The sequence below is a fragment of the Microcebus murinus genome, chromosome 3 (genome assembly GCF_040939455.1).
Source record: "Microcebus murinus isolate Inina chromosome 3, M.murinus_Inina_mat1.0, whole genome shotgun sequence".
NCBI lineage: Eukaryota > Metazoa > Chordata > Mammalia > Primates > Cheirogaleidae > Microcebus > Microcebus murinus.
In genome coordinates, this window is record NC_134106.1 from 74,526,117 (window position 1) to 74,550,347 (window position 24,231).

The 24,231-nt window shown below is 37.4% G+C and overlaps 1 protein-coding gene across 2 annotated transcripts in view; it reads left to right on the forward strand.

Annotated features, from left to right (window-relative positions):
* The window catches only part of ANAPC1 (anaphase promoting complex subunit 1), a 100,402-nt gene extending 76,171 nt beyond the window's left edge, over nt 1–24,231 (forward strand). The window contains exons 39-48 of one of the 2 annotated variants that reach the window (XM_012742806.2): nt 1,245–1,331; nt 4,059–4,176; nt 5,112–5,189; nt 5,546–5,613; nt 6,620–6,758; nt 8,891–8,977; nt 10,304–10,399; nt 11,999–12,197; nt 18,023–18,157; nt 23,976–24,231. In XM_012742806.2, the coding sequence (XP_012598260.1) occupies nt 1,245–1,331; nt 4,059–4,176; nt 5,112–5,189; nt 5,546–5,613; nt 6,620–6,758; nt 8,891–8,977; nt 10,304–10,399; nt 11,999–12,197; nt 18,023–18,157; nt 23,976–24,091 (1,123 nt within the window). In that variant the 3' untranslated portion in view covers nt 24,092–24,231. Of the gene's footprint in view, nt 1–1,244; nt 1,332–4,058; nt 4,177–5,111; nt 5,190–5,545; nt 5,614–6,619; nt 6,759–8,890; nt 8,978–10,303; nt 10,400–11,998; nt 12,198–12,505; nt 15,677–18,022; nt 18,158–23,975 lie in introns of those variants that run through there. The other variant, XM_012742807.2, reaches the window with a different exon arrangement.

Below are 24,231 nucleotides of genomic sequence, written 5' to 3' on the forward strand. Positions count from 1 at the left end.
TTCCAGGGAGAAAGAGATGGGAATTCCCTGGAGCTAAAACATGCTCTGGCAGCTGCTAGGACCGTCTTGTACTCTCTCACCTCAAAAAGCAGCTGTTCTTTCCATAGAAAACCCACGGCTTGTCCCAGGGCTGCTCCCCACTTCCTCTAGCAGTTGCAGGGTGCCATTCCACCAGAGAGCCAATGAGCCCACCCAGGGACTCTAGATTCTGTTATCAAAAGTTCTACACTTGTCCCTGAGGCCACATCAGAAGAATGAGGACAAGTGGTTGAGGAGAAGGAAAGAGGAGTTTATTAATTTGCCTACAGATGAGGAGGTTGGCAGACTGCTGTGTCAAAGTACCAATGTCCTCTAATCTCCAAATTTCTAACACCAGTATTTTAATGTGCATTTTTGAATTTTGGTTTATCAAAATGGTGCAGAGAAAATGGCCTGTTGTATCACATGCCAAAATAGATGTTATTTCTTTGCTTAAATTTTGAAATATTTTCTTCCCAATTCATTAAATATATGAGTATATGTAATTAATGCTAAGTTCCTATTTGATACTCTAATTATCAGAAAAGATAGAGAGGGAAAGAGATTTGGGTAGATGTGTATGTTTGTGTGTGATAAAAATATATATTTATATTGAATAGTTAACAAAAGTGGTTTTATGTGATGTCCTGTACCATCGTTATTTCAAAATATCATTGATAAGAAAACAATATGCATTTAGAGGAATAGCTGTTTATGCATTAATTGTAACTTTTTAATGATAACTTTTGTCTTTCTCAGTTAGTAAATGTAAAGGAATATTCATGCTTTACAGAAACAGAAAAAAGTGTTTACCCAGTAAAACAACCCTATATTTTTAAAATTCAAGTTCATAATTTTGTAAATAGGTGTATATAAAACTGAAAAAGAAGGTGGCTTTATTAATGACTTTATTCATGACTCTTTAATATTTATAATTTCTAGGTCTGTGATCATGGCTCACTACTATGCTATTTTAGGTTAAAACCTTGCTTACTAATGTAAGCATTGAAGTTTAACATTTGTGGGATTTAAATAGCAGACTATCTTGAAATGGCTTAAAGATTAACTAAAAAGTGAAACATTTACAGCATTGGCACACTTGTATTTATGAGGGCATCTCCTCAGTATGCCTTGCCATAATACCCCAATTTCCTAATTCTCAAGAATGTCTTGAAAGTATGCTCAGTGCAATTAATACATCTTTCCCTACCAAATTTGTTTTGCAGGTACTCTTTGAGCACATCAAACTCTTCCATTGCTGCTCTTCTCTGTGCCCTTTACCCACACTTCCCAGCTCACAGCACTGACAACCGGTAAGTCTAGTGATTCTGTCTTCCCTGTGCTATTTCTTCAGTTCTCTAAGGGGATAATTTGGTTGTGTTATAATTTCATGGACTTATTTCCAAATTAGTATTGTTCTATTCTTGAACTTAGTTATCTTCATGGCTAAATCTTTTAAGAAGTTTCTCTTACAAAGTGTTAGACCAGAAGAGAACTTTGGACATCTGTTGACTGACCCATATTCCACCATCCTCAGATCTATAGAACTGCTCTAAACCTAGAAATAGGCCAAACAAAATTGTCTTTAGGGGAAAATTCATCAAACAAAGGATAGTTGCCAAGGGAAGGTCAAGACGGTATCTTTTGTGCTACAATTGCTTAATTCCAAGAGAAAAATTTATCTCATTTACTGGCTATGTTCATGTGAATTCCTTTTTTCCCCTTTTACATAAGTGCTGAGAAATGTTTTATCAATGACATAGAAGGGACAAGAAAAGCAAAATGCAGCAAAAATTGGAGATAATCGTAAGTGGCAGTGAGCAGTAGAACCTCAAACCATGTCAAAACAATAAAATAATTCAAAAGCTCAGCATTTTGGAATACAGGGAACCACCAACAGTTAAGTTTCTGTAGAAGTTTGAGATATAGGAGATCTCTCTTGCATATGGGGGAAGGGAAACAAATAGCTTCTTATAGCTCAGTGACAGCTCAGATGACCACTATGCTCACCTGAAGGTACCTGGTATTGTCTGCCCAGAATGAGGGTCAGGGGCACTCATCATGTAAACTATAGTGTAATATTTTAAACTATAGTGTAATATCTGTTTCATGTGAGTAGTCTGATCTGAAATCCAAACTATGATGGATAGATGGAGCATAAGAATATTATTGTTAAATTTTTTTTTTTAAGGCAAGGACTCGCTCTGTTGTCCAGTCTGGAGTGTAGTGGCCTCATCACATGTATGGCTGACTGTAACCTCAAACTCCTAGGCTCAAGCAATCCTCCTACCTCAGCTTCCTGAGTAGCTAGGACTATAGGAGCATGCCACCACGCCTGGCTAATTTTTTTTTTTTTTTGAGACAGCGTCTTGCTCTGTTGCCTGGGCTAGAGGGCAGTGGCATCAGCTGAGCTCACAGCAACCTCAAACTCCTGGGATCAAGTGATCCTCCTGCCTCAGCCTCCTGAGTAGCTGGGACTACAGGCATCTGCCACCATGCCTGGCTAATGTGTTTTTTTTCTATTTTTAGTTGCCTGACTAATTTTCTTTCTATTTTTAGTAGAGATGGGGGTCTCGCTCTTGCTGAGACTGGTCTTGAACTCCTGACCTCAAGCAATCATCTTGCCTCAGCCTCCCAGAGTGCTAGGATTATAGGCATGAGCTATCACATGTGGCCTATTATTGTTAAATTAATACAACTCTGTCATGTGGTCTTGTGCCTGCCATTTAGGAAACATTTTTTGAGTTGTTAAAGCCAGTTATTGTTTAGGGAAGAAGGGAGAGTAGCACTCATATTGCTGACCATAGTGTTAGTTGTTTTAGGTATTATAAACAGAGCAATCTGGTGATAAGAATCTTTATGTAATTGATAAATATCAGTTTTTTCTGACCTTTATAGATTTCATTTTTAATAGATTTGCATGAATGAGTAGATTAGATGGGAAAAGGGAATTTATTGTCTATAGTTTTTTAAAAAATCGAAGTCTCATTTTATCCCTCTTTTATGGGATCATAAAATATAAAAACTTTTTTATTTATATTCTGAAATATAAATTTAAAAATATTAAAATATTTTTGGAAAACTCAAAAGCACATATAGAAAAATATTGTCATAATCTTACCCATAAATTTTTGATGTACTATATTTCAAGGGTGTGTGTGTATGTGCATTTGTGCGTAAATACATATATGTAGAAGAGCTTTGCTATCTGAGGAAACCTGGCATCCTTTTTCCCCTGCCCCCCACTTTAAGGAAAAAAAACTAGAAGTAAATCCCTGAGAAGGTAAAAAGAGGTGCTTATGCTGAACAGAAAGGGATATTTGAAAGGGATTGCTTTTGGGGGGGGTGGGATAGAGACAGGGTCCCACTCTGTTGCCCAAGTGCCCAGCTTGGTACTGCTTTTATAAGTAGTCATTTCATTAGTAAATATTTTCATGTTTTGACAGTTTTTATTTCCCTATAAAGCCTCCTAACTATGAAAACTCAAGTAAAAAATTCTTGAGTAAAGGATCACTTATGGGCTGGGTTTGGTGGCTCACACCTATTATAATCCCAGCACTTAGGGAGGCCAGAGCAGAAGGATCACTTGAGGCCAGGAGTTCAAGACCAGTCTGAGCAATGTAGCGACACCTTGTCTCTACAAAATAATAATAATCATAAAACTACCCAGGTATGGTGGTGTGTACCTGTAGTCCCAGCTGCTTGGGAGGCTGAGGCAGGAGGATCACTTGAGCGTAGGAATTTGAGGCTGTAGTGAGCTATGATTACACAACTGCACTCCAGCCTGAGTGACAGAGCAAGAGACCTTATCTCTAAAAAAAAAAGAAAAAAAGGAATAAAAAGGATCACTTATGTATAGTTTTTTAAAGAGAGTTTCTCCATTACTTTTAAATTGGATCTCATCATCTATGTTTAAGATTGCTGTTCGTTTGAAGATATACTCCAGCTCTGTCCTCTATCAGCTTGTAGGCAGCAGCACATTGCAGAGCTCATGCTGTTGTACCTGTTTGTTACCGCCTCTCCATCTTTTCTGTGACCAGGTATCATCTCCAGGCTCTCCGGCATCTCTACGTGCTAGCTGCAGAACCAAGGCTTCTAGTGCCTGTGGATGTGGACACAAACATGCCCTGCTATGCTCTCTTAGAAGTTACCTACAAGGTAACTCTTTCTCCCTGTAATTTATTTGTAATTTTATTACCCACTCATCCGTCTCTGCAGGTCATAAAATTTCAGTATTGTCCAGTAAAAGGTGACCGTAATGAGTTGAACTGTCATAAAAATCGAAGCTTCCAAAATTGTTGTACCTTCTGCCAGGCCATTCATGCTCATTTATATTCTATGGGTATAGTCTTTCAGGGATCATCAACTGCTCTTTTGTCCTTAGAGCTTATAGTTTGAAAATGTCCCCGTTAATGTCATGTGGCCGATAGTAGTGTTCTAAAAAACTGAGTTGGAACTATTTCTAGCTTAGTTAAAACCCAAAGTTGTATGTTTGATCAGAGAGCGTTCATTTAGGTACACAAATAGATTAGAAGTCATATATCCTTCCTTCATTCAGCAAATTATTAAGTACTTACTATGTATCAAACTGAGGTATAAAAACAAGATGACACTGTCCTATTCCTGAAGGAAATTCTATCTATTGGGGAGCCAGGAATGGATGCAGTGAGATAGAGTGTGATAAGGTATGTGTGGAACACAGAGGGAGCAGAAGAGAAGTGCCCTTTTCAGCTGTGGGGTTAGGGGAGGCTTGTCACAGTGGACAGTGTTTGGGCTAAGACTTGCCAGCTGAGTGGGGCTTATTCCCAGTAGAGAAGACAGTAGGTACAACACTCCAGGGGCATTGGAAGTGCAGCACTTCAGAACTGCTGGCCTGTGAAGAGCAAGGCTTGAAGTGGTGGGAAGCGATGCATGCTCTGTAAAGGAATTTACACTTCAGTCCCTTGAAATTTGAGTATCAGAGAAGATTTTATGCCATTGAACAGTCTCTGTATAAACTGTGAGGAAGAGGGAGGTGTAGAGCGGGATGTTTCTTCTTTGTCTTTTCTGCTGACTGCCTCATGAACTATGGCTGTGCTTTTACATTTGTAAAGGGCACTCAGTGGTATGAACAAACCAAAGAAGAATTGATGGCTCCTACCATTCTTCCAGAACTCCACCTGTTAAAGCAGGTAAGTTAGGTGTGACTTAGGAAGATCTCTCCAAGGGATAAATTTAAACAGAGCAACATAGCATTAAAGATAGCTACATAAAAGTGTCTGTTTTTGCCATGTTTTAAAACAAGAAAGCAACAGCAGGACAAATAGTCATTTAAGAATAGAGAAGGTCTTGTCTTAGGGATTGTTACTGATAGATGGCCTCAGAACTTGATTCACATACATGTTTTTGTCTGGAAATGGAGCCTGTTAACCTCTCAATGTCTCTTTCCAGCTCAGTTATTATTTCTTCAGAGAAGCATGGGTTTCAGCTTGTCAAACTAGCACTTTTTTCAGCTTTGGGTTGACTGTGTTTACATTTATCTTGCCAGATTAAAGTTAAAGGCCCAAGATACTGGGAACTGCTGATAGATTTAAGCAAGGGAATGCAACACTTGAAGTAAGTATATTGAATTTCTCAGATTTACCTTTTAGGAAGTGAATAGAAGTATATGGGAAGATATAAATTATAGAATATTATCCAGATGTGATTTGTCACCCTTTAATCTCATCCAAGACAACATGTACAGTAGGTATTAAATAGTCTACATGTTTGAAACAGGGTTTGTATTAGAAAGTGAAAGTTTTAATTTAGAAATCAAACCCTAAGTATTTATATTAATTCATTGAAAAATTTGAACTGACTTAACTTAGGATAATATTGGATTTGTCTGTTGGTATAATAATATAATATTTAGTTTAAGAAAATAGGCTGATATATATGTCCTCAAAAGGAACTTTATTATAACAATTGATGTTTGTCAGACCACATCTTCTGTTGCATCTCTTTACCATTCTAATGTTAGAATGTTCTCATAAATTCAAGATTATAGTAGATTGCTTTTGGGTGGAAATAGTCATATGCAAGTAATTATTTTAGAGTATGAATAATTTTATACCTTAAGTAGTGTGTAAATTAAGTCTTTAAATTTCCAGAAAGTTTAATAAGCATGTAAAAGTTTTTATACTTTGGTTCTAATTTATATTTTCCCAAATTATTTATATATTATCTGTTTTCTGTATTGTTCTGTATTTAGATTTCTGCTGCAAACCAATTAATATTTAGTATTTCCAATGTCCTATGAATAATGCTAAGGGGATACAGGGAATACAAAGAGTGTTAGATAAAATACTATTACCTTTGAAGCTCATACTTGAGCAGAAAGTCAAACTGTCTTCTCATTTAACAAGTTCCATGAATGTAGACACCAAAGAAAGGCAGAACTTTAGTTTAGTCTTTCTCATAGGGATTGATTTAAGTTTAGACATAATAAATAATCATATACCTTGGTAGAAAGTGGTAAAAACTTCATCTCCTGAGAACATGGTATTAGAATTCTAACACTGTTTCCAGCCAAGTACTGCCAATAATACCTCATATTAAATTCGTTCTTTTTTTATTTCAGATCCATCCTTTCCAAGGATGGAGTTTTATATGTTAAACTCAGAGCAGGTCAGCTCTCCTATAAAGAAGATCCAATGGGGTGGCAAAGTTTGTTGGCACAGACTGTTGCTAACAGAAACTCTGAAGCTCGGGCTTTCAAGGTAGTATTGCTTGTTACAGACTGAATGATGAAAAGAAATAGTTCCAAATTCCACCAGCTAGCTTCCTCTCTTATCGCTGTAGATTGTAAAGGTGGATCTGCTTCCTCTTTTATCACTGCAGAATGTAAAGACTAATTGACCTAGGCTTTGTTTGCTGTTTTATTTGATGCCATAATAAAATGTGGATAATCTGCTAGTACCCTAAGTAATATTTACATTTAGTGGCAAGGACAGTCACAATAAATTTTGACACTATAAAAAATTTAATTTACCTATAAATCTTCAAATCAGTCAAGATTTCCATAATTTATAGTAAAAATAGAAAAAGTTTTTCACATTAGCATTTATTAACTCCATTTTTAAATCACCATTTGTTTCTTAAATCTTAGGATAAAATGATGACAGATTCAGGCTTCTTTTATTAGTTTACTTTATTATTTGCATAGTACTTGACTGCCAACACAATAGTGTTTGAAATGAAGAAATAGTTAAAATAAAAGAGTGTATGAAACAATCTCATTACTATGGTGGGGTCAGTGCATATTTTGTTATACATTCTAGAACTCAAATAAGTTTCCAACACTAGAAATAGGTTCCATAATTTAGCAACCTAAAGGATGATTAAAGATAGCAAAAGTGTGGCAGGTCAACTAGCTGAGTGGCAGCTAGAGGACTGAGTTAGAATTCTTTGTTCTTCCAAGTAAAAAGATACAGTTTATTTTAATTTGACTCACATTTCATTTTGGATCAGTTGCTTTGACTGAGCCTTTATAATAGTTCCCAGGGTTTAAATATGTAAATAGTTCCTAGGGTTGACATTAGTGAATATTATTTGGCAATGTTCAGTAGGTTGTCTGTGAAATATTTCTGAAACATTTTGTTTTGTTTTTTTTTTGAGACAGAGTCTCGCTTTGTTGCCCCGGCTAGAGTGAGTGCTGTGGTGTCAGCCTAGCTCACAGCAACCTCAAACTCCTGGGCTCAAGCAATCTTGCTGCCTCAGCCTCCTGAGTAGCTGGGACTACAGGCATGCGCCACCATGCTCGGCTAATTTTTTCTATATATATTAGTTGGCCAATTAATTTCTTTGTATTTATAGTAGAGACAGGGTCTCGCTCTTGCTCAGGCTGGTTTCAAACACCTGACCTCAAGCAATCCGCCTGCTTTGGCCTTCCAGAGTGCTAGGATTATAGGCGTGAGCCACCGTGCCCGGCCATTCTGAAACATTTTGGACAAAGTTTAACTTATTGCTTCTTCTAAAAATTAGAACCTTTCTCAGAGATTCTAATCCAACTTATAAAGAAGATAAAAGTTTAGACTTGAGTTTGAATAGGAAAGTATATAAAAATTAAGAAATGTGTCAATTCCCTGTATGCTGGGAGTTCAGAAATAAAATATAAACCTCAATGGAAAATACCAGCATATTCCATTTTCAGTCTTAAACCTTGAGTGCTATTCTGTTTTTTTTTCCAGTTTTTAAAAATTATGGTAAAATACACATAATAAAATTTATTATCTTAACCATTTTTAAGTGTACAGTTCAGTGATATTAAATACATTCACATTGTTGTGCAATCATTGCTATCATCCATTTCCAGAACTACTTCATCTTGTAGACTTGAAACTCTCCACCCATTAAATGGGGTATGTGGGGATGTGGGGAGTTACTGTTTAATGGTCCCTGCCAACCAGCGATCTGTTTTCTGTCTCTGATTTTGATTACACTAAGTACCTCATCTATGTAGATTCATAGAGTATTTGTCTTTTTATGACTGGCTTGTTCAGTGCTACTTCTTTTTCCTTTTCAGTAATAATTCTAGTTTCTAGTAAGTTTTTTAGTCAGTGAAGGAGAGGGAAAGCCTTTTTTGGGTGAATTGTGTAAAATAGACGACCTGTCTATTATTGGCCTTTTGATAAATCAGAAGCTCATGTTAACTTGTGCAAAAAACTTCTTGTAACTTCTTAGCAGAACAGGCTGGTGAATCTCAAGCAAGTTTATACCATCTTGAGTTTTATGGGAATATTGTGTGACAAAGAGGTGGTGGCATTCTTAGAATTGCATGCATTATAATTTGATCAGTGAGGAAAATAGTCTTTTATTATTTTACTTACATTGTTGTTGTTTGTTCTTTTAGCCAGAAACAATTTCAGCTTTCACTTCTGATCCAGCACTTCTGTCATTTGCTGAATATTTCTGCAAGCCAACTGTGAACATGGGTCAGGTATATATCATATGGTTTGCTGAGCTCCAAGACTAAAATTTTTTATTACTTCTGTGGACCACCAAAAACATCTGTAATATCCATATCTATCTTTGATATTGATGACATGCCACGCCTCAGTTACATTGAATGAGTTTTGCTTGGCTACATATTTTCCATAGTCTATTAAAATCAGTAACTTCCTACCTTGATTAAAAAAACAACTTAAAATTTCTAGGATATTAGTTTTTTTTTTTTTTTTTTTTGAATCCTGAGATATGGCTGAAGGATATTAGTTTTTTTTTTTTTTTTTTTTTTTTTGAGACAGAGTCTCACTTTGTTGTCCAGGCTAGAGTGAGTGCCGTGGCGTCGGCCTAGCTCACAGCAACCTCAAACTCCTGGGCTCGAGTGATCCTTCTGCCTCAGCCTCCCGAGTAGCTGGGACTACAGGCATGCGCCACTATGCCCGGCTAATTTTTTTTTATATATATATCAGTTGGCCAATTAATTTCTTTCTGTTTATAGTAGAGACGGGGTCTCGCTCTTGCTCAGGCTGGTTTTGAACTCCTGACCTTGAGCAATCCGCCCGCCTCGGCCTCCCAAGAGCTAGGATTACAGGCGTGAGCCACAGCGCCCGGCCAGGATATTAGTTTTAATAGATGATAATTTCTATCGTGTACAAGAATGATGCCCATTCTTGTACTGATTTATTTTTTCAGTATTTACCACCATTCTTATGTAATTTTGTTAATTTTGTTTCCTCTGCATATTATAACTCTTCTTTTTGTTGTTCATACAACTACTGTCTTCAGGATTCTAAGGGTGCCTAGCAGAATTTTGATTTAGTCTACCATGCAGACAAGGAAAGATGGGATGTAGGAATTTGATGATCTGGGATTGATAGCCTGTTGTCATGTAGTTTCCTCATTTCTAAAAGTGGGATTATAATAGACTTGAATCTTCTGCTTTCCTCAAACTTGTTCTGGTCAGTGTTATTTCCTGCATCTTTGTTGATACTGTGTTTCCTGTCTGGATCCTGCTCTTCCCAGCCCAACCCAAGGCGTATCTCTGGGATGTTCTATCTTTTCATTTTACCCTACTTTGATCCATTCCTCTCCTTCCACAGCACTTACTATTCTTAACTGTCTCTTGGAACTAAATTTTGATTGTTTTTTTATTGATGTTTAATGTTATATGCACTATGATTTTTAAAAGAGATTGCTGTTTACTTTTATATCATTCACTGTAGAGCTTGTGAATGGGCCATGATAGTGCTATACAGTTGTTTCTTAAATTGATTTTGGAGTATACTTTGATGTGTTACAAAAAGCTTCTGATTTTCTACAGAAACAGGAAATCCTGGATCTATTTTCTTCAGTACTCTATGAATGTGTTACTCAGGAGACCCCAGAGATGTTGCCTGCATATATAGCAATGGATCAGGTATGGTTCTAGAAACCTATTCCAATTTTGACAAGACTTAATTTCAAGTAACCTACTGATGAGTGTTATAAAGTTCCTTAGTGTCCTTCCTTTTAGTTTCTTGTTTGCTTTTAGAAATTAACAAAAAGGAAACCTTGTCAGAGTTGAAAGTTCTCTATATATCCAAGAAGCTTGGACTTTATGATTACAGGCGTGTCCCCTAGGGGGCTGTCTTCCTTCAAGGGTTCCCATTCTCCCCTTCTCTCCTTGTCCCCTGGCTAGGAGAGGAAGAGAGCATCCTTCCCTCTCTCCTCTTGTATCCTTGTGTGTTCCCTTGCCTTTCTCCTGGCAAAGCCTCTTTGTGGAAGAGATTTCAAAGAAGCAGTTAATGAACGAATAGTGTGTGGATGATGGCAGTGCTATGAAATTATACCTACGTGATTAAGCCTGCACAAGGTTACAGAATTAGTATTCAGTGATTTAGGGAGTTGGAGTTCATTTTAAAATTTCACTTGTTATTACTCTTTTAAAAGAACTTAAAAGGAATAATGCAGAAATTAATGCTTAACAGCTTTCTTAAAGGATCAAGCCAATTTATTCACTTTAGGTTATTAGTAATACATATAACTTTTTAATAGTATCATACCTTTCAGATCTAAAATTATAGTTAAGCTAAGTCAGTAATTTTCTAACCTGGCTAAAATTTGGGAAATTTTAAAAATACAGATCCTTAAATTCCATTGCACATCTACTGAATCAAAATTTCTGGAATGATACCCAGAATCTATAGTTTTAAACAGTTCTTCAAGTGAATATAACAAGTTCACAGATGGGCTTTTGAGACTCAATGACTAAAACCAAAGAAATAATCTCTAATAGTAAAATAGTCTACTGGAAAGTTGAGTAGGCATATACATTTAGGCAGGGGATAATTCCTTCAAACCTAAAATCCACGCTGTGTTAAGTAACACGATTACTTAAAAGCCAAATTCCAATATAACCAAGCAGGTCCACAATGTTCTTATTGTTTGGAATTGACCCTTTTTTTACCGGACAGTAGGAATTTATGGTATCCATGCCAGCACTGTTTCTTACACTCTCTCTGTGCAGCAGCCAAGCATGAGTTGTTTTTCATTTGCTGGCTGAGACTATGTCTCCTCTTTTACTCTGTGAACCCCTACCTTTTGTAGAACATCTCTGGTTGCAGCTATGGTGACTTTGTAGATGGGTCTCAAGAGCAGTATTACTAGTATTGTTCTTGCCTTCTGCTCCCTGGGATCCCTAGCCTGATCCCTGCCATGTCATTGTACCCCATCTGAGTTTTCCAGAGATGACTGGCTGTAGACCTATTGGGTCTTGGGTATTTGGAGCTTTTGAGCGACGAATGAGCTCTTTTGGCTTCATCACTTTTACCTGCAAGCTGCTCACCTGGAGGCTATATTGGAGAAAGAAGGCTCCTCTGTGGGGCAGACTGCATCAAAACATAGAATGGATCCTCCCACCACTCTTTATTGATCTTTTGAGCCACATTTAAGAAATACTCTAGTATACAGCTTGGAGGAAGAGACAGAGCACTTCTCTCTTTCGCTAAATGAATTGCTATTCCTTTTCCTCTTCCAGGTTATAAGAAGACTTGGAAGAAGGGAAATGTCTGAGACTTCTGAACTTTGGCAGATAAAGTTGGTGTTAGAGTTTTTCAGCTCCCGAAGCCATCAGGAGCGACTGCAGAACCACCCCAAGCGAGGGCTCTTTATGAACTCTGAATTCCTACCTGTTGTGAAGTGCACTATTGATAATACCCTGGACCAGTGGCTACAAGGTAATAATAGTACTATGCTTGTGTGCTTTTAAGATACACTGGGCTCAGGCTTTTCTGTTTTAACATTTTTTTCATTAATAAGATAAATTTGAGTATAAGCCACATGGCTATAGATTTAATATTTCCAGTTACGTGAATTAGACTCTGATTATCTACTTCAACTCCTTTTAAAAATACACTTAACCCTGCTTTATAAACCATGCAGAGAACATAGCATTTTTAGTACCATTTGACACTTAGGACCTTGTTTTCTCTTTCCAGCATCAGATCATGTTTCCTTTTCAGTGTCTCTGTCTTCTGTTTCTTAGGGGTGTGGCCTGTCACCTGCCTGAGGCCAGCAGCCATTTTTGTACCTCCACCCCATGTCCACTTAGAACTTGATGGTGCTTATTGAGTGAGTGCTTTTCAAGCCTGCTCCGTGATTCAGTCAATGAGAACCTGGGACATCACGTAATGGTGGCTTTATACCAGAAGTACTGACTTGTAATTGTTAGGAAATTGTAAAGTTAATCATAACAATGTGTAGAGGTGATTCTGACTCATGAAGCAAATGTTGGGGCCTTTTGATATATGAAAATGTATCTTATGTGTTATAAAGGCCTGAAATTGATTTTTAGCAGTCAATTCCTTGATCTTTTCATGCTTTTCAGTTTATTCAAATGCTTCCAATAAATATGACAGCCACCTGCTTTGAGTAAATACTAACCTAGTAATATCAATAGTAACGAGTCTTACTTGATTCTTTACACCTATTAGTAATCAATAGAACCTAAGAGTATGGGTATAATTCATTTAAAAACTATCCACCTTTTAATAGTAGGAAATACATTTCTGAAAAATTCAGGTTATAAACCATATTGTGAGGGAGGTATGTGGAGAGCAGCAGTTTCAAACTCTCAATGATATATATTTATAAATAGCTGCATTCACTCTATTATTTCCTCCTGGGATTCAAAAAATCATGTAGTTTTAAAACTTTTTATGCTGGATGCAATAGCTCATGCCTATAATTTCAGCAACCCAAGAGGCTGAGATAGGAGGATTGCTTGAGGCCAGGAGTTTGACACCAGCTTGGGCAACATAGCCAGATGCCATCTCTAAAAAATTTTAAAAAAAGAAAAAGAAAAATTAGCAGGGTGTGCTGGCATGTGCCTGTAGTCCTAGCTACTCAGAAGGCTAAGACAGGGATTGCTTGAGCCCAGGAGTTTGAGTATGCAGTGAGCTGTGATTACACCACTGCACTCCATTCTGGGCAACAGAGTGAGACCCTATATCTTTAAAAACAACAACAACAACAACAAACATACATGATTTTTTTTTTTTTTGAGACAGAGTCTCACTTTGTTCCCCAGGCTAGAGTGAGTGCCATGGCGTCAGCCTAGTTCACAGCAACCTCAAATTCCTGGGCTCAAGCAGTCCTGCTGCCTCAGCCTTCCGAATAGCTGGGACTACAGGCATGCGCCACCATGCCTGGCTAATTTTTTATATATATATATTAGTTGGCCAATTAATTTCTTTGTATTTATAGTAGAAACGGGATGCTCTTGCTCAGGCTGGTTTCGAACTCCTGATCTCGAGCAATCTGCCTCCCAGAGTGCTAGGATTACAGGCGTGAGCCACTGGGCCCAGCCAATACATGATTTTTTGATAGTCATTTTATTCTCATTTTGGGGGAAATATGTAAGTTATTTCATAGGTTTTGATGTTTTGTTTTTATTCAGTTTACCATTTGATTACTTATAGTAGACCTTGGCTATTGACAACAAATACGTCCTTAAATCTTTGTAGATTCTCTCATTTGCAAATTTCATATAATGTAAGGGAACTTTAACAGTGACTGGAGCATTCTCTAAAACAGTCCCCTGAATTGTCTTGTTGCTCTTTAGGGCATTGGTGGTTTCGAGTATTGCTCTGAACCTCCACCAAATTTGATTTGCCAATTTGATTTATCAAAAAAGTGTGTTTATTTTCTAGTGAAGAACTGTTACCTTTTAGAAACTCTTAAATATATGGTCTTCTCTCTTACAAGCACTAGCAGTTGGCTTAGGGGTAGAAAACAATAAATTAAGTGAAGATGTGAGGACCTACATATCAGCATTGGAAAATGTTCATATTTCTGTGTCAGTAAAAATCACAAGTGCATATGTAGACTTTTAGGGTGACTCACTAATACTGTAACTTATACACATTAAATATGAAAATGCAGCAGATTTATCTATCATACTGTCTGATGTTTTGTGTATATCTCGTCAGTTAAATTATGATCTTGGGCAAAGGAAGTGGGTTTTGAGCTTAAGAACTTAAAAAGATTTTATTAACTTTGTAATATTTTATTATGGAAAATTTATAGTCGATACAAAGTAAATAAAGTACTATAATAAGCCCCATAATTGAGTTTCAGTAGTTATCAACATTCTGCCATCCTTGTATCATCTGTATCTTCACCCATGGCTACACTTAGTCCAAATCATGCCATTTTACTTTCCCACTGGCAGTGGGATGCAGTGCCATTTTTGGCATTGTCAGTCTTTACTTTTAGACAGTCTAGAGAATATGTAGGTATCTCATTGTAGCTTTAGTTTACATTTCTTTGATGACGAATGATGTTAATTAACTACTTTTTCATGTGTCGATTGGCTATTCATATACTCATTGTGAAGTGCTTCTTTAAACTTTTTATTATTTAAATTGTTTTTGTTTTAATTGTTGAGTTGTAGGAATTTTTACATGTTCTAGCCATACCTTTGTCAGATATATTTTGTAAATATTTTGTCCTACTCTTTGCCTTGCTTATTTATTTTCTTAAGGATGTTTTTGATGAACAGAAGTTTTAGGTTTTGATGAAGTCTAATTTATCAGCTTGTTTTCCCTTGTGGTTGTTGCTATCTAAGAAATCTTTCCTACCTTAGGTCATGAAGATTATTTTTTATGTTTTCTTTTAAAAAGCTTTATAGCTTTAGGTTTTATAATTTGTGATTCATCTTAATTTTTTATGTGGTATGAGGTAGGAGTTAAAGTTCTTTTATACACACACATATACATACATACATATAAAGCTATGCAGTTGTTCCAGGACTATTTGTGGAAAAGGTATTTCTTACATTTCTTTTTCATTGAATTGCTTTAGGGCCTTTGTTGAAAATCATTTGACTGTGGAAGTGTGAGTCTGTTCCTAAGTCAGTTCTGTATCATTGATCTATTTGTCTATCCTTGTGCCAGTGCCACACTGCCTTCATTACTGTAGGTTTAGAGTCAAATTTGAAATCAGGTACCATAAATCTTCCTGCTAAAGCAATGTGGCAAAGGAAATTTATAGCACTAAATGCCTACAATATAAAAGAGGAACGGTCTCAAATCAATAATGTGAGTTCTTACCTCAAGAAACTAGAAAAAGAAAAGCAAAGCAAACCCAAAGCAAGCATTAAGGCAGAAATCAATGAAATTGAAAACAAAAACCATAGGGAAAATCAGTGAAACAAGCTAGTAGACAGGAGAAAGGTATAGGGAAAGTATGATCCACTGTGCTCTTTTTCTTGATAAATTATTCGAAGAAGAATCTCTTCTTGCCACCCTTAATCTGTCTGTCTGCTGCCTCCCCCAGACCTCAGCATTTCTACCTCCCTGTAGACTGACATCTACATTGTTGTGTTCAGTGGACTCAATAGTTTTCTTCTCTATCTCTGTAACACTGAGGCTTTTAACTACTTCTTTCTTCTTAAAATGGACCTCTCTTCTCTGATAGCACACTTTCCCAATTTTATTTTTAACCTCTTTGACCATTTCTTAGTATTCGCCACTGTTGCACTGTCATTCCTTCACTAACCCTTCTGGGAGTCATCCTTGCTCCTTCCTCTCCTTCCTTTTTCCCTCCTCTGCACTAGTTAATCCATTACCCAACTCTTTCAGTCCTAACACAGTAATAGTTCTTGAATATGTCCAAATTTTACTACTTCTACCTAGAACAAAACTATTATTTCATGTCTAAATCACTTAAGCCTCCTAAAAGTCTGCTTGTTTTTATTCTCATCTCCCTTCTAACCATCTCACATCAACTGACAGAATGGTCTTTTAAAGAATAAACTGGGGATTGGGCACGGTAGCTCACGCCTGTAATCCTAGCACTCTGGGAGGCTGAGGCAGTGGATTGCTCAAGGTCAGGAGTTTGAAACCAGTCTGAGCAAGAGCGAGACCCTGTCTCTACTATAAATAGAAAGAAATTAATTGGCCAACTAAAAATATATAGAAAAAATTAGCCGGGCATGGTGGCGCATGCCTGTAGTCCCAGCTACTTGGGAGGCTGAGGCAGAAGAATTGCTTGAGCCCAGGAGTTTGAGATTGCTGTGAGCCAGGCTGATACCACGGCACTCTACTCTCTATCTCAAAAAAAAAAAAAAAATAAACTGGGTTAACGCTCTTGCTGAAAACTTTTGAAAGGTTTCCAATTCAGTTGTGAAAAAAAGCTTTACAGGTGTCTGCATGAAGCTCCTGTTTCCCTCTACAGCCTCTCATTACACCACTTGCTCTCCACAAACTCCACTTCAGCCATCCCAGCCCCTTCTGTTTTCCAGAAGCACTGAGTTCCTTTTCACCATGAAGCCATGGAATGTGCTATTTTCTTTCATTCTTCACCTGCCCAGCTCATATTCATCCTTGTAGCCTTAATTTAAATGCCCCTCTTCATAGGCTCTCCAACCACTACCTCAGCTACCTTTCCTGCCATGTTTAGCATGTGCACTTGCTTGTGCTGTCTGTCAACCAACTTTTCTTTCTGTATCAAAATGCACTTTTCTGCAAGTAACAGAAGGCCTGTCTTAACCTGTCCTTAAACAATAAGGACACAAATAAGCTTATATTATGGAAGTCCACAGGTAAGGCAGGCTTAGGGGTCATCTTACTCCAGTGGCTTCAACTCCATTTCTCTCCAGTTCATCAGTTACATTCTGTGCCATGACTTTATCCTCAGAGTGCTTTTTTTCTCATGGTAATAAAACGGCTATAACAGTTCTTCACCTTAAGCTCAGCAGAGGAAGAATAGAGTTGCTTCTAGGAGCTTTGTCATAAGAATGAGGAAATTTCTTTCCCTGAAGCCTCTAGCAAGCATTTCATCAAGCATCTCCTTATATCTCTGGCTCAATTTGCATCTCATGCATATTCCTCGGTCCATCTGTGTGGTGAAGAATGTCTCTTACTGAACAAACGGCTTAGGTCTGCCTATCCCTGGACTGATCACTTTGTCAGGGGAATGGGATTGCCTTGATTGCCCAAGACCAGTGGTTCTCAAAGTGTGGTTCCTGGAACAGCAGCAGCAGCAGCATTACCTGGGAACTTGTTACAAATGCAGTTTTTCTGCCTCCCCCCCAGACCTGCTGAAACTCTTGTGGTGGGGCCCACCTGTCTGTGTTTTAACAGGCCCTCCATGTGATTCTGATACATGTTAGACTTTCAGAACCTCTGGCCAAGACTAATCAGTATCTAGTCCCAGAGCTGAAGTCAGTTCCCACAAATGTTATACATAACATTTGTATGTGTATACAAATGGGTGGCAGAATGAATGTTTCAGAGAGACAGCAGTGACCACTACACCTTATAGCACTCATCACAATTTGTAATTGTGCATTTGTTTGTGTCATTATTTGTGTAATATCTCTCACCCCCACGGCACTGTAAACACTACAGTGACAGTCACAGGCACTCAGTCTGGTTTACCACAATAGCCTCAATAGGACCTGCCTGGTATATGCTCAGTGTTGAATAAGTTCTTGATGAAAAAGTAAGAAAAATATCTTTTCTTGTGCCTCTCAGTTCCATTTGTGTTTCTCTCGTAGCTGGGGGCGATATGTGCGTGCATGCCTACCTCAGTGGGCAGCCCTTTGAGGAATCTCAGCTGAGCATGCTGGCCTGCTTCCTTGTCTACCACTCGGTGCCGGCTCCAAGGCACCTGCTGGCAGTAGGACTGGAAGGTAATTACATATCTAACTCCTCTTTTTACTACCTCTATTACTGACCCATTTCTGTTTTTAGTTTCTTGGTAGGAAGAGTTTCTAATTACTTTCTCTAGTTTGACTTTCATCTTCATTGTGTTTCAATGTCATTGTTAAGAATTTTTCTGGTGGGGGAAAAAGAAACCTATCAACCTTACACAGAAATAAACTTTCATTTATATCCAGAAAAGGATGGATGCTTCTTCACAAGAGCCCCAGATACCAGTCTGTACTCATAAACTAAATGTTCATATTATTCTCTATTAATTGATTTTTTAATTTAAGTAAATTTTCTTTATTTTCTGGGCTTTCAGTTTGTTTTTTTAAATTACATATAATCTTATTATAAAGCTTTATAATTAACAGGTACTTAATTTTCTAAGGGTTTGAACTTTCTCATAATGGAGAGTTTAAAAAGTTAATAGTGTTAAGTACCTAACTTTATTTTTCAGAATATGGAAACAGTTACTAAGTTTATCCAATAAGCTGAATAATAAAATGTAATGAAGTCTAAGCACCTTACTTATTTACATCACTTTTAAGTTCCTGCCCCTTTATTGAGAGTAAAAAAAATTTTTTGAGAAGGGTGAAAATTGTTTAATCATTTAAACTTGTGAAGTTTTATGACATTACTGGTTTATTGCTGTTTTAAAAACCTCAGAAAAAAGCACACTATCTAGAGACTTACGGCCAAGATGGAATTGCTTGTATTGGACTGATTTCTTCCACAAAAACAAATATAGAAGCTAGACAAAATACATATTTAAAGGAATTAGTAGCAACCATGCTGGCAGGATTTAATCTAGGAGCAACATTCTTTAACAGAAGAGAAGTAGAATGGGGAGAACTCCTTATTTACCCTGGCTTTCCCTCCAAAGGCATTTGCCAGTTAACAGCATAAGAAGTATATACTCACAGCAAAAAGCAACAGTGCTACTGGGCTAAGAAGCCAGAGATTGTGTTTATGATTACAGGAGCCCTGAGGAGCAAATCCTAGATAGGGGAGAACAATAGGAATAATAAAAACCTGGATGCACTTATCCCATGAGGCATTTATCAGTTTTTAATCTGTGTATACATAGGATTAGACTTCAAGAGATCTAGTAGAAGCCATAAGGCTAAAACTGTGAGCAAAATGGCAGCAGCATAGTGCCAAGGAGACAAAGGGTAGAGTTCATGGCCTGTTAAGGAGAAGTGGCTCTGGTAAGCATCCCAAGTATTTAGGTGAAATAATAGCAGGACCAGGCCCTATGAGCAAAGGTAAAACTGAAGCAGACCAGGTCTAAAATTAGCGTAGAGCAGAATTGAGGAGAACTGTTTGTATTCTATATGCCTGATAGAAGAAAATGTAATCTTCACAGGAGAAAGAAAACATCTAGAGTTTCTGTAATTTTTAACATATAGTATTCAGTGTTGAATCAAAAATGATAAGATATAATAAGCAAAACACAGGTAATAGAAATAGATCTATATGTGATGTAGATATTGGAGTTAATCAGACTGGGATTTAACTATGACTAATGTTTCCAAGAAAGTAGAGGGAAAGATGGAAAATTTCATGAGAAACCTGGAATCAATAAAAAAAAAAGTTAAATGGAAATTCTAGAACTGGAAAATGTGATAAGTGAAATTAAGTCTTCAATATATGGATTATTTGCATATTAGCAGAAATGTGAACTGGAAGACAGGTGTGTAGAAAGTAAACAGATCGAAGCACAGAGAGAAAAATGGATGGAAAATATAGAAAAGCATATGAGACATGTGGAACATGTGAAAAAAATCAAACATGCATGTAACTGGAATCATAGAATAAGAGGAGAGAGAAAATGAGATAGATGTAATATTTGAAGAGACAGAAGCGAAGAATTTTGAAAAATGGATGGTGGATATCAACCCACAGTGAATCCAAGCAGGATAAATACAAAGAAAACTATACCTCGTCACATATTAATAATAGTTGAAGTACTAAAAATACAAGGAGACCATTTTAAAGTATAGACTTTTTTCCAAGCCAGGATAGAGTACCAGGGACCTGATTTGCTCTCCTTCTTGAAGCCAAAAATACTGAGGATACGTATGAACCAATGGTTTTGAGATATTGTATGTCAAGCAACTAAGAACAGTGATTTCTGAGGGATGAGAAACAAATGAGATAAGCCAACCCTATGATGGCCACAGCGTACTGCCTTGAGAGAGTTTCCAGATTGTCAGGGAGGGGGAGGGAAGCAGAGCCTTCCAGAGTTGAAGAGATAGAGCTGAGAGTATAGACCAAGGGAGTTGAAGTTTATAAGATGGAGTACCAGAGAGGAGAGAGCTACAGACAGAGAAAATGCCAGACATCTACAGAGGTTTCTGAAGCATTACAGGCATATTTACCAGTCAACACATGTGTGTGAAGAAATTATCTGAGGCTAAAGGAAGAGCTGTCCAAATGGATGCAGGGGTCCTCAAACTACTGCCCGCCAGCCACATGCGGCCCGCCGAGGACATTTATCCGGCCCTCCGGGTGTTTTTGCCATGGCTGCCTGTCATGCTTAGCAGCCGACTTGTCCTGGGCCCACAGTGCGCATGTGTGGAATGTGTGCCGCACTCTCCAACGGCCCTCCAGTGGTCTCGGGGACAGTGAACTGGCCCCCTGTTTAAAAAGTTTGAGGACCCCTGGTAGAGGCATGTTGTTAATTGTTCACATGGCCAGGCAGGAACAGTGGCTGTTCCTATAACTTAATAACTCAAGGGGCCTAGGTAAAGTACTTAGCAAGGTCTTACCTATGTTATGGGAAGTAATTAGCCCTAAATAAAGTTCTGGACCCATGTAACAAATCTTAAAGCTTAACTCAAAAGGATCAAACTGTTTTCAAGTAATTTATATCCTAGAGCAAGCTCAGTAATACAGAAGTACAAAAATATCCAGTACCCAATACAGTGAAATTGACAATGTCTTACACACACTAAAAACATTACATGGTATGCCAATTACAAAGACACAAAATATGATGTAATAATGAAATGAAAAATCAATTATAACTGACCCCAAACTGGCACGGATATAGCAGACAAGAACATTAAAATAGTTACAATTATTTCAAATTTCAAAAAATTATAAGAGATAGAAGATATAAAAAGACTCTAATAGAACTTTTAAAGAGAAAAACTACAATGTTTTAGATGAAAAATACACTGGGATGAGGGCAGAGTAGACATTGCAAAATAAAAAATTAGTGAGCTTGAAGATATAGCAGCAAAACTATCCAAAATTAAATGCAGAAAGAAAAGGAGTTTTTTTTAAAAAAGGAACAGCATTAAAAGTAAAGTTAACTTAAAATGCCTAATTTATATGTAATTGGAGTCCCTGAAGAGGATAGAGATGGGACAGAAAAAAATATTTGAAGAACTAACAGCTGGAAAATTTTCCAAATTTATTGAAAACTATAAACCCATAGATCCAAGCTCAGTGAACTACAAGCCCATGAAACAGCAAGGTATATCAAAACCAAATTGCCCAAAACCAGTGATTAAGTCTTAAAAGCAGCCAGAAGAAAAAGACATGTTACAAAGAAGAAACAAAAATAAGAGTGACAGCATATTTCTCGAAGTGAGGAGTTAGTGAAGTAATGTCTGTAAAGGACTCAAAGAAAACAAATTGTCCAGTTAGAATTTAATACCCAGCAGAAATGTCTTTCATAAATGACCATGAAATAAAGCCTTTTCAGACACACAAAAAATGAAAGATAGGCAACAATGGCGGGCTAAAAAAAAAAAAAAAAAAAATGAAAGAATACATCACTTACTCTACTGGAAATGTTACAGTAAGTCCATCAGGCAGAAGGAAAGTAATATCAGATGGAAATGTGGGTCTACATAAAGGAATGAAAACCATTGGAATGGTAACTCCATGAGTAAATATGCAAGATTTGTTTTTGAAAAATATTTTTTAAATATTGTTATACTTAAAACTCTAGATGATTACATTATAATCTCTGTGGGACCAAGGTTGAGAATCATTGCTTCTTAGAGGAAGACTCATTAGTTCAACTTCTCTGTTACTCATTTTCAGCCTATGTTCTTTTTTAAGATAAAGTATTGGTTCTTAGATTAGCAATTAAAGTACAGTTGAGGCCGGGCGCTGTGGCTCACGCCTGTAATCCTAGCTCTTGGGAGGCCGAGGCGGGCGGATTGCTCAAGGTCAGGAGTTCAAAACCAGCCTGAGCAAGAGCGAGACCCCGTCTCTACTATAAATAGAAAGAATTTAATTGGCCAACTGATATATATATAAAAAATTAGCCGGGCATGGTGGCGCATGCCTGTAGTCCCAGCTACTCGGGAGGCTGAGGCAGAAGGATCACTCAAGCCCAGGAGTTTGAGGTTGCTGTGAGCTAGGCTGACGCCACGGCACTCACTCTAGCCTGGACAACAAAGTGAGACTCTGTCTCAAAAAAAAAAAAAAATAAAAAAAAATAAAGTACAGTTGAGCCTTACATTTTAGGGGCTTAGGGGATCTGACCCCCTCATAGTTGAAAATTCACATATAACTTTTGACTCCCCAAAACTTAACCACTAATAACCTGCTGTTGATCAGAAGCCTTACTGATAACATAGTCAATTAATATATATTTTATATGTTACATATATTATATACTGTATTCTTACAATAAGCTAGAGAAAAGAAAATGTTATTAAGAAAATCATAAGAGAGAATATATTAACTAATCATAAGTAGAAATGGATCTTTGTAAAGGTCTTCATCATTGTCTTCATATTGAATAGGTAGGAAGAAGAGAGGTTGGTCTTGGTGTGTCAGGGGTGGCAGAAATGAGGAGGTGGGAGGGGATGCAGGAGAGGTAGGCAAACTTGGTGTAACTATTATTTAAGAAATCTGGGCCGGGCGCAGTGGCTCAAGCCTGTAATCCCAGCACTCTGGGAGGCCGAGGCGGGCGGATTGCTCAAGGTCAGGAGTTCGAAGCCAGCCTGAGCAAGAGCAAGACCCCGTCTCTCCTATAAATAGAAAGAAATTAATTGGCCAACTAATATATATATAAATAAAATTAGCCGGGCATGGCGGTGCATGCCTGTAGTCCCAGCTACTTGGGAGGCTGAGGCAGAAGGATTGCTTGAGCCCAGGAGTTTGAGGTTGCTATGAGCTAGGCTGATGCCACGGCACTCACTCTAGCCTGGGCAACAAGCGAGACTCTGTCTCAAAAAAAAAAGAAATCTGCATACAAGTGGACCTGTGTAGTTTAAACCTGTATTGTCCAAGGGTCACCTGTATTAGAACTAGTAAAAACATCAGTCAGATAGTAACTGAAGGTGGAAGGACACATTTACTAATTATATTTAAATAATATATATATTTAGCTAAACAGTATTAGTAGTTACACAGTTATAAGTCACTTTCTAAGATGGATAAGCTCTTTGAGTATCCTTAATCCAAAAACCCAAAATCTGAAATGTTCCAAAGTCTGAAACTGTTTGAGTGCCAACATGACAGAGGAAATGCTCATTGGAGCATTTCAGATTTCAGATTTTCAAATTAGGGATGCTCAACCAGCAGGGGTAATGCAGATATTCCAAAATCTGAAATCTGAAATACTTGTGATTCCAAGCTCTTCGGATAAGGAATACTCAGACTGTATTAGAATGCCTTAGGGAAATTCATAATTTAAATATTGTCCTTGGGTAATTGTTTCAAAGAGAAGAAAGCCTGCTAAACATGATTATGGTTCTGAAGTTTCCTTGAAAGGGGATGTATGGCTGAATTTATTTAGAGATGTGACCTTCTCCCTCATTTCCATTTCTTTAGGGAGCACAAGCTTTGCCGAGCTACTCTTCAAATTTAAACAGCTGAAAATGCCCGTGCGAGCTTTGCTGAGATTAGCTCCTTTGCTTCTTGGAAATCCACAGCCAATGGTGATGTGATCATGCCTGGCAGTGAACCTTCCCTAAGACATGACTTCCATGCAAAAATGTGACCAAACATCAAAACTAAAGCAATGTTTATAAGTTTTATAATATAACTGAGAGAAAATGAGCTACATAAACCTCAGTGTATTTTAAAA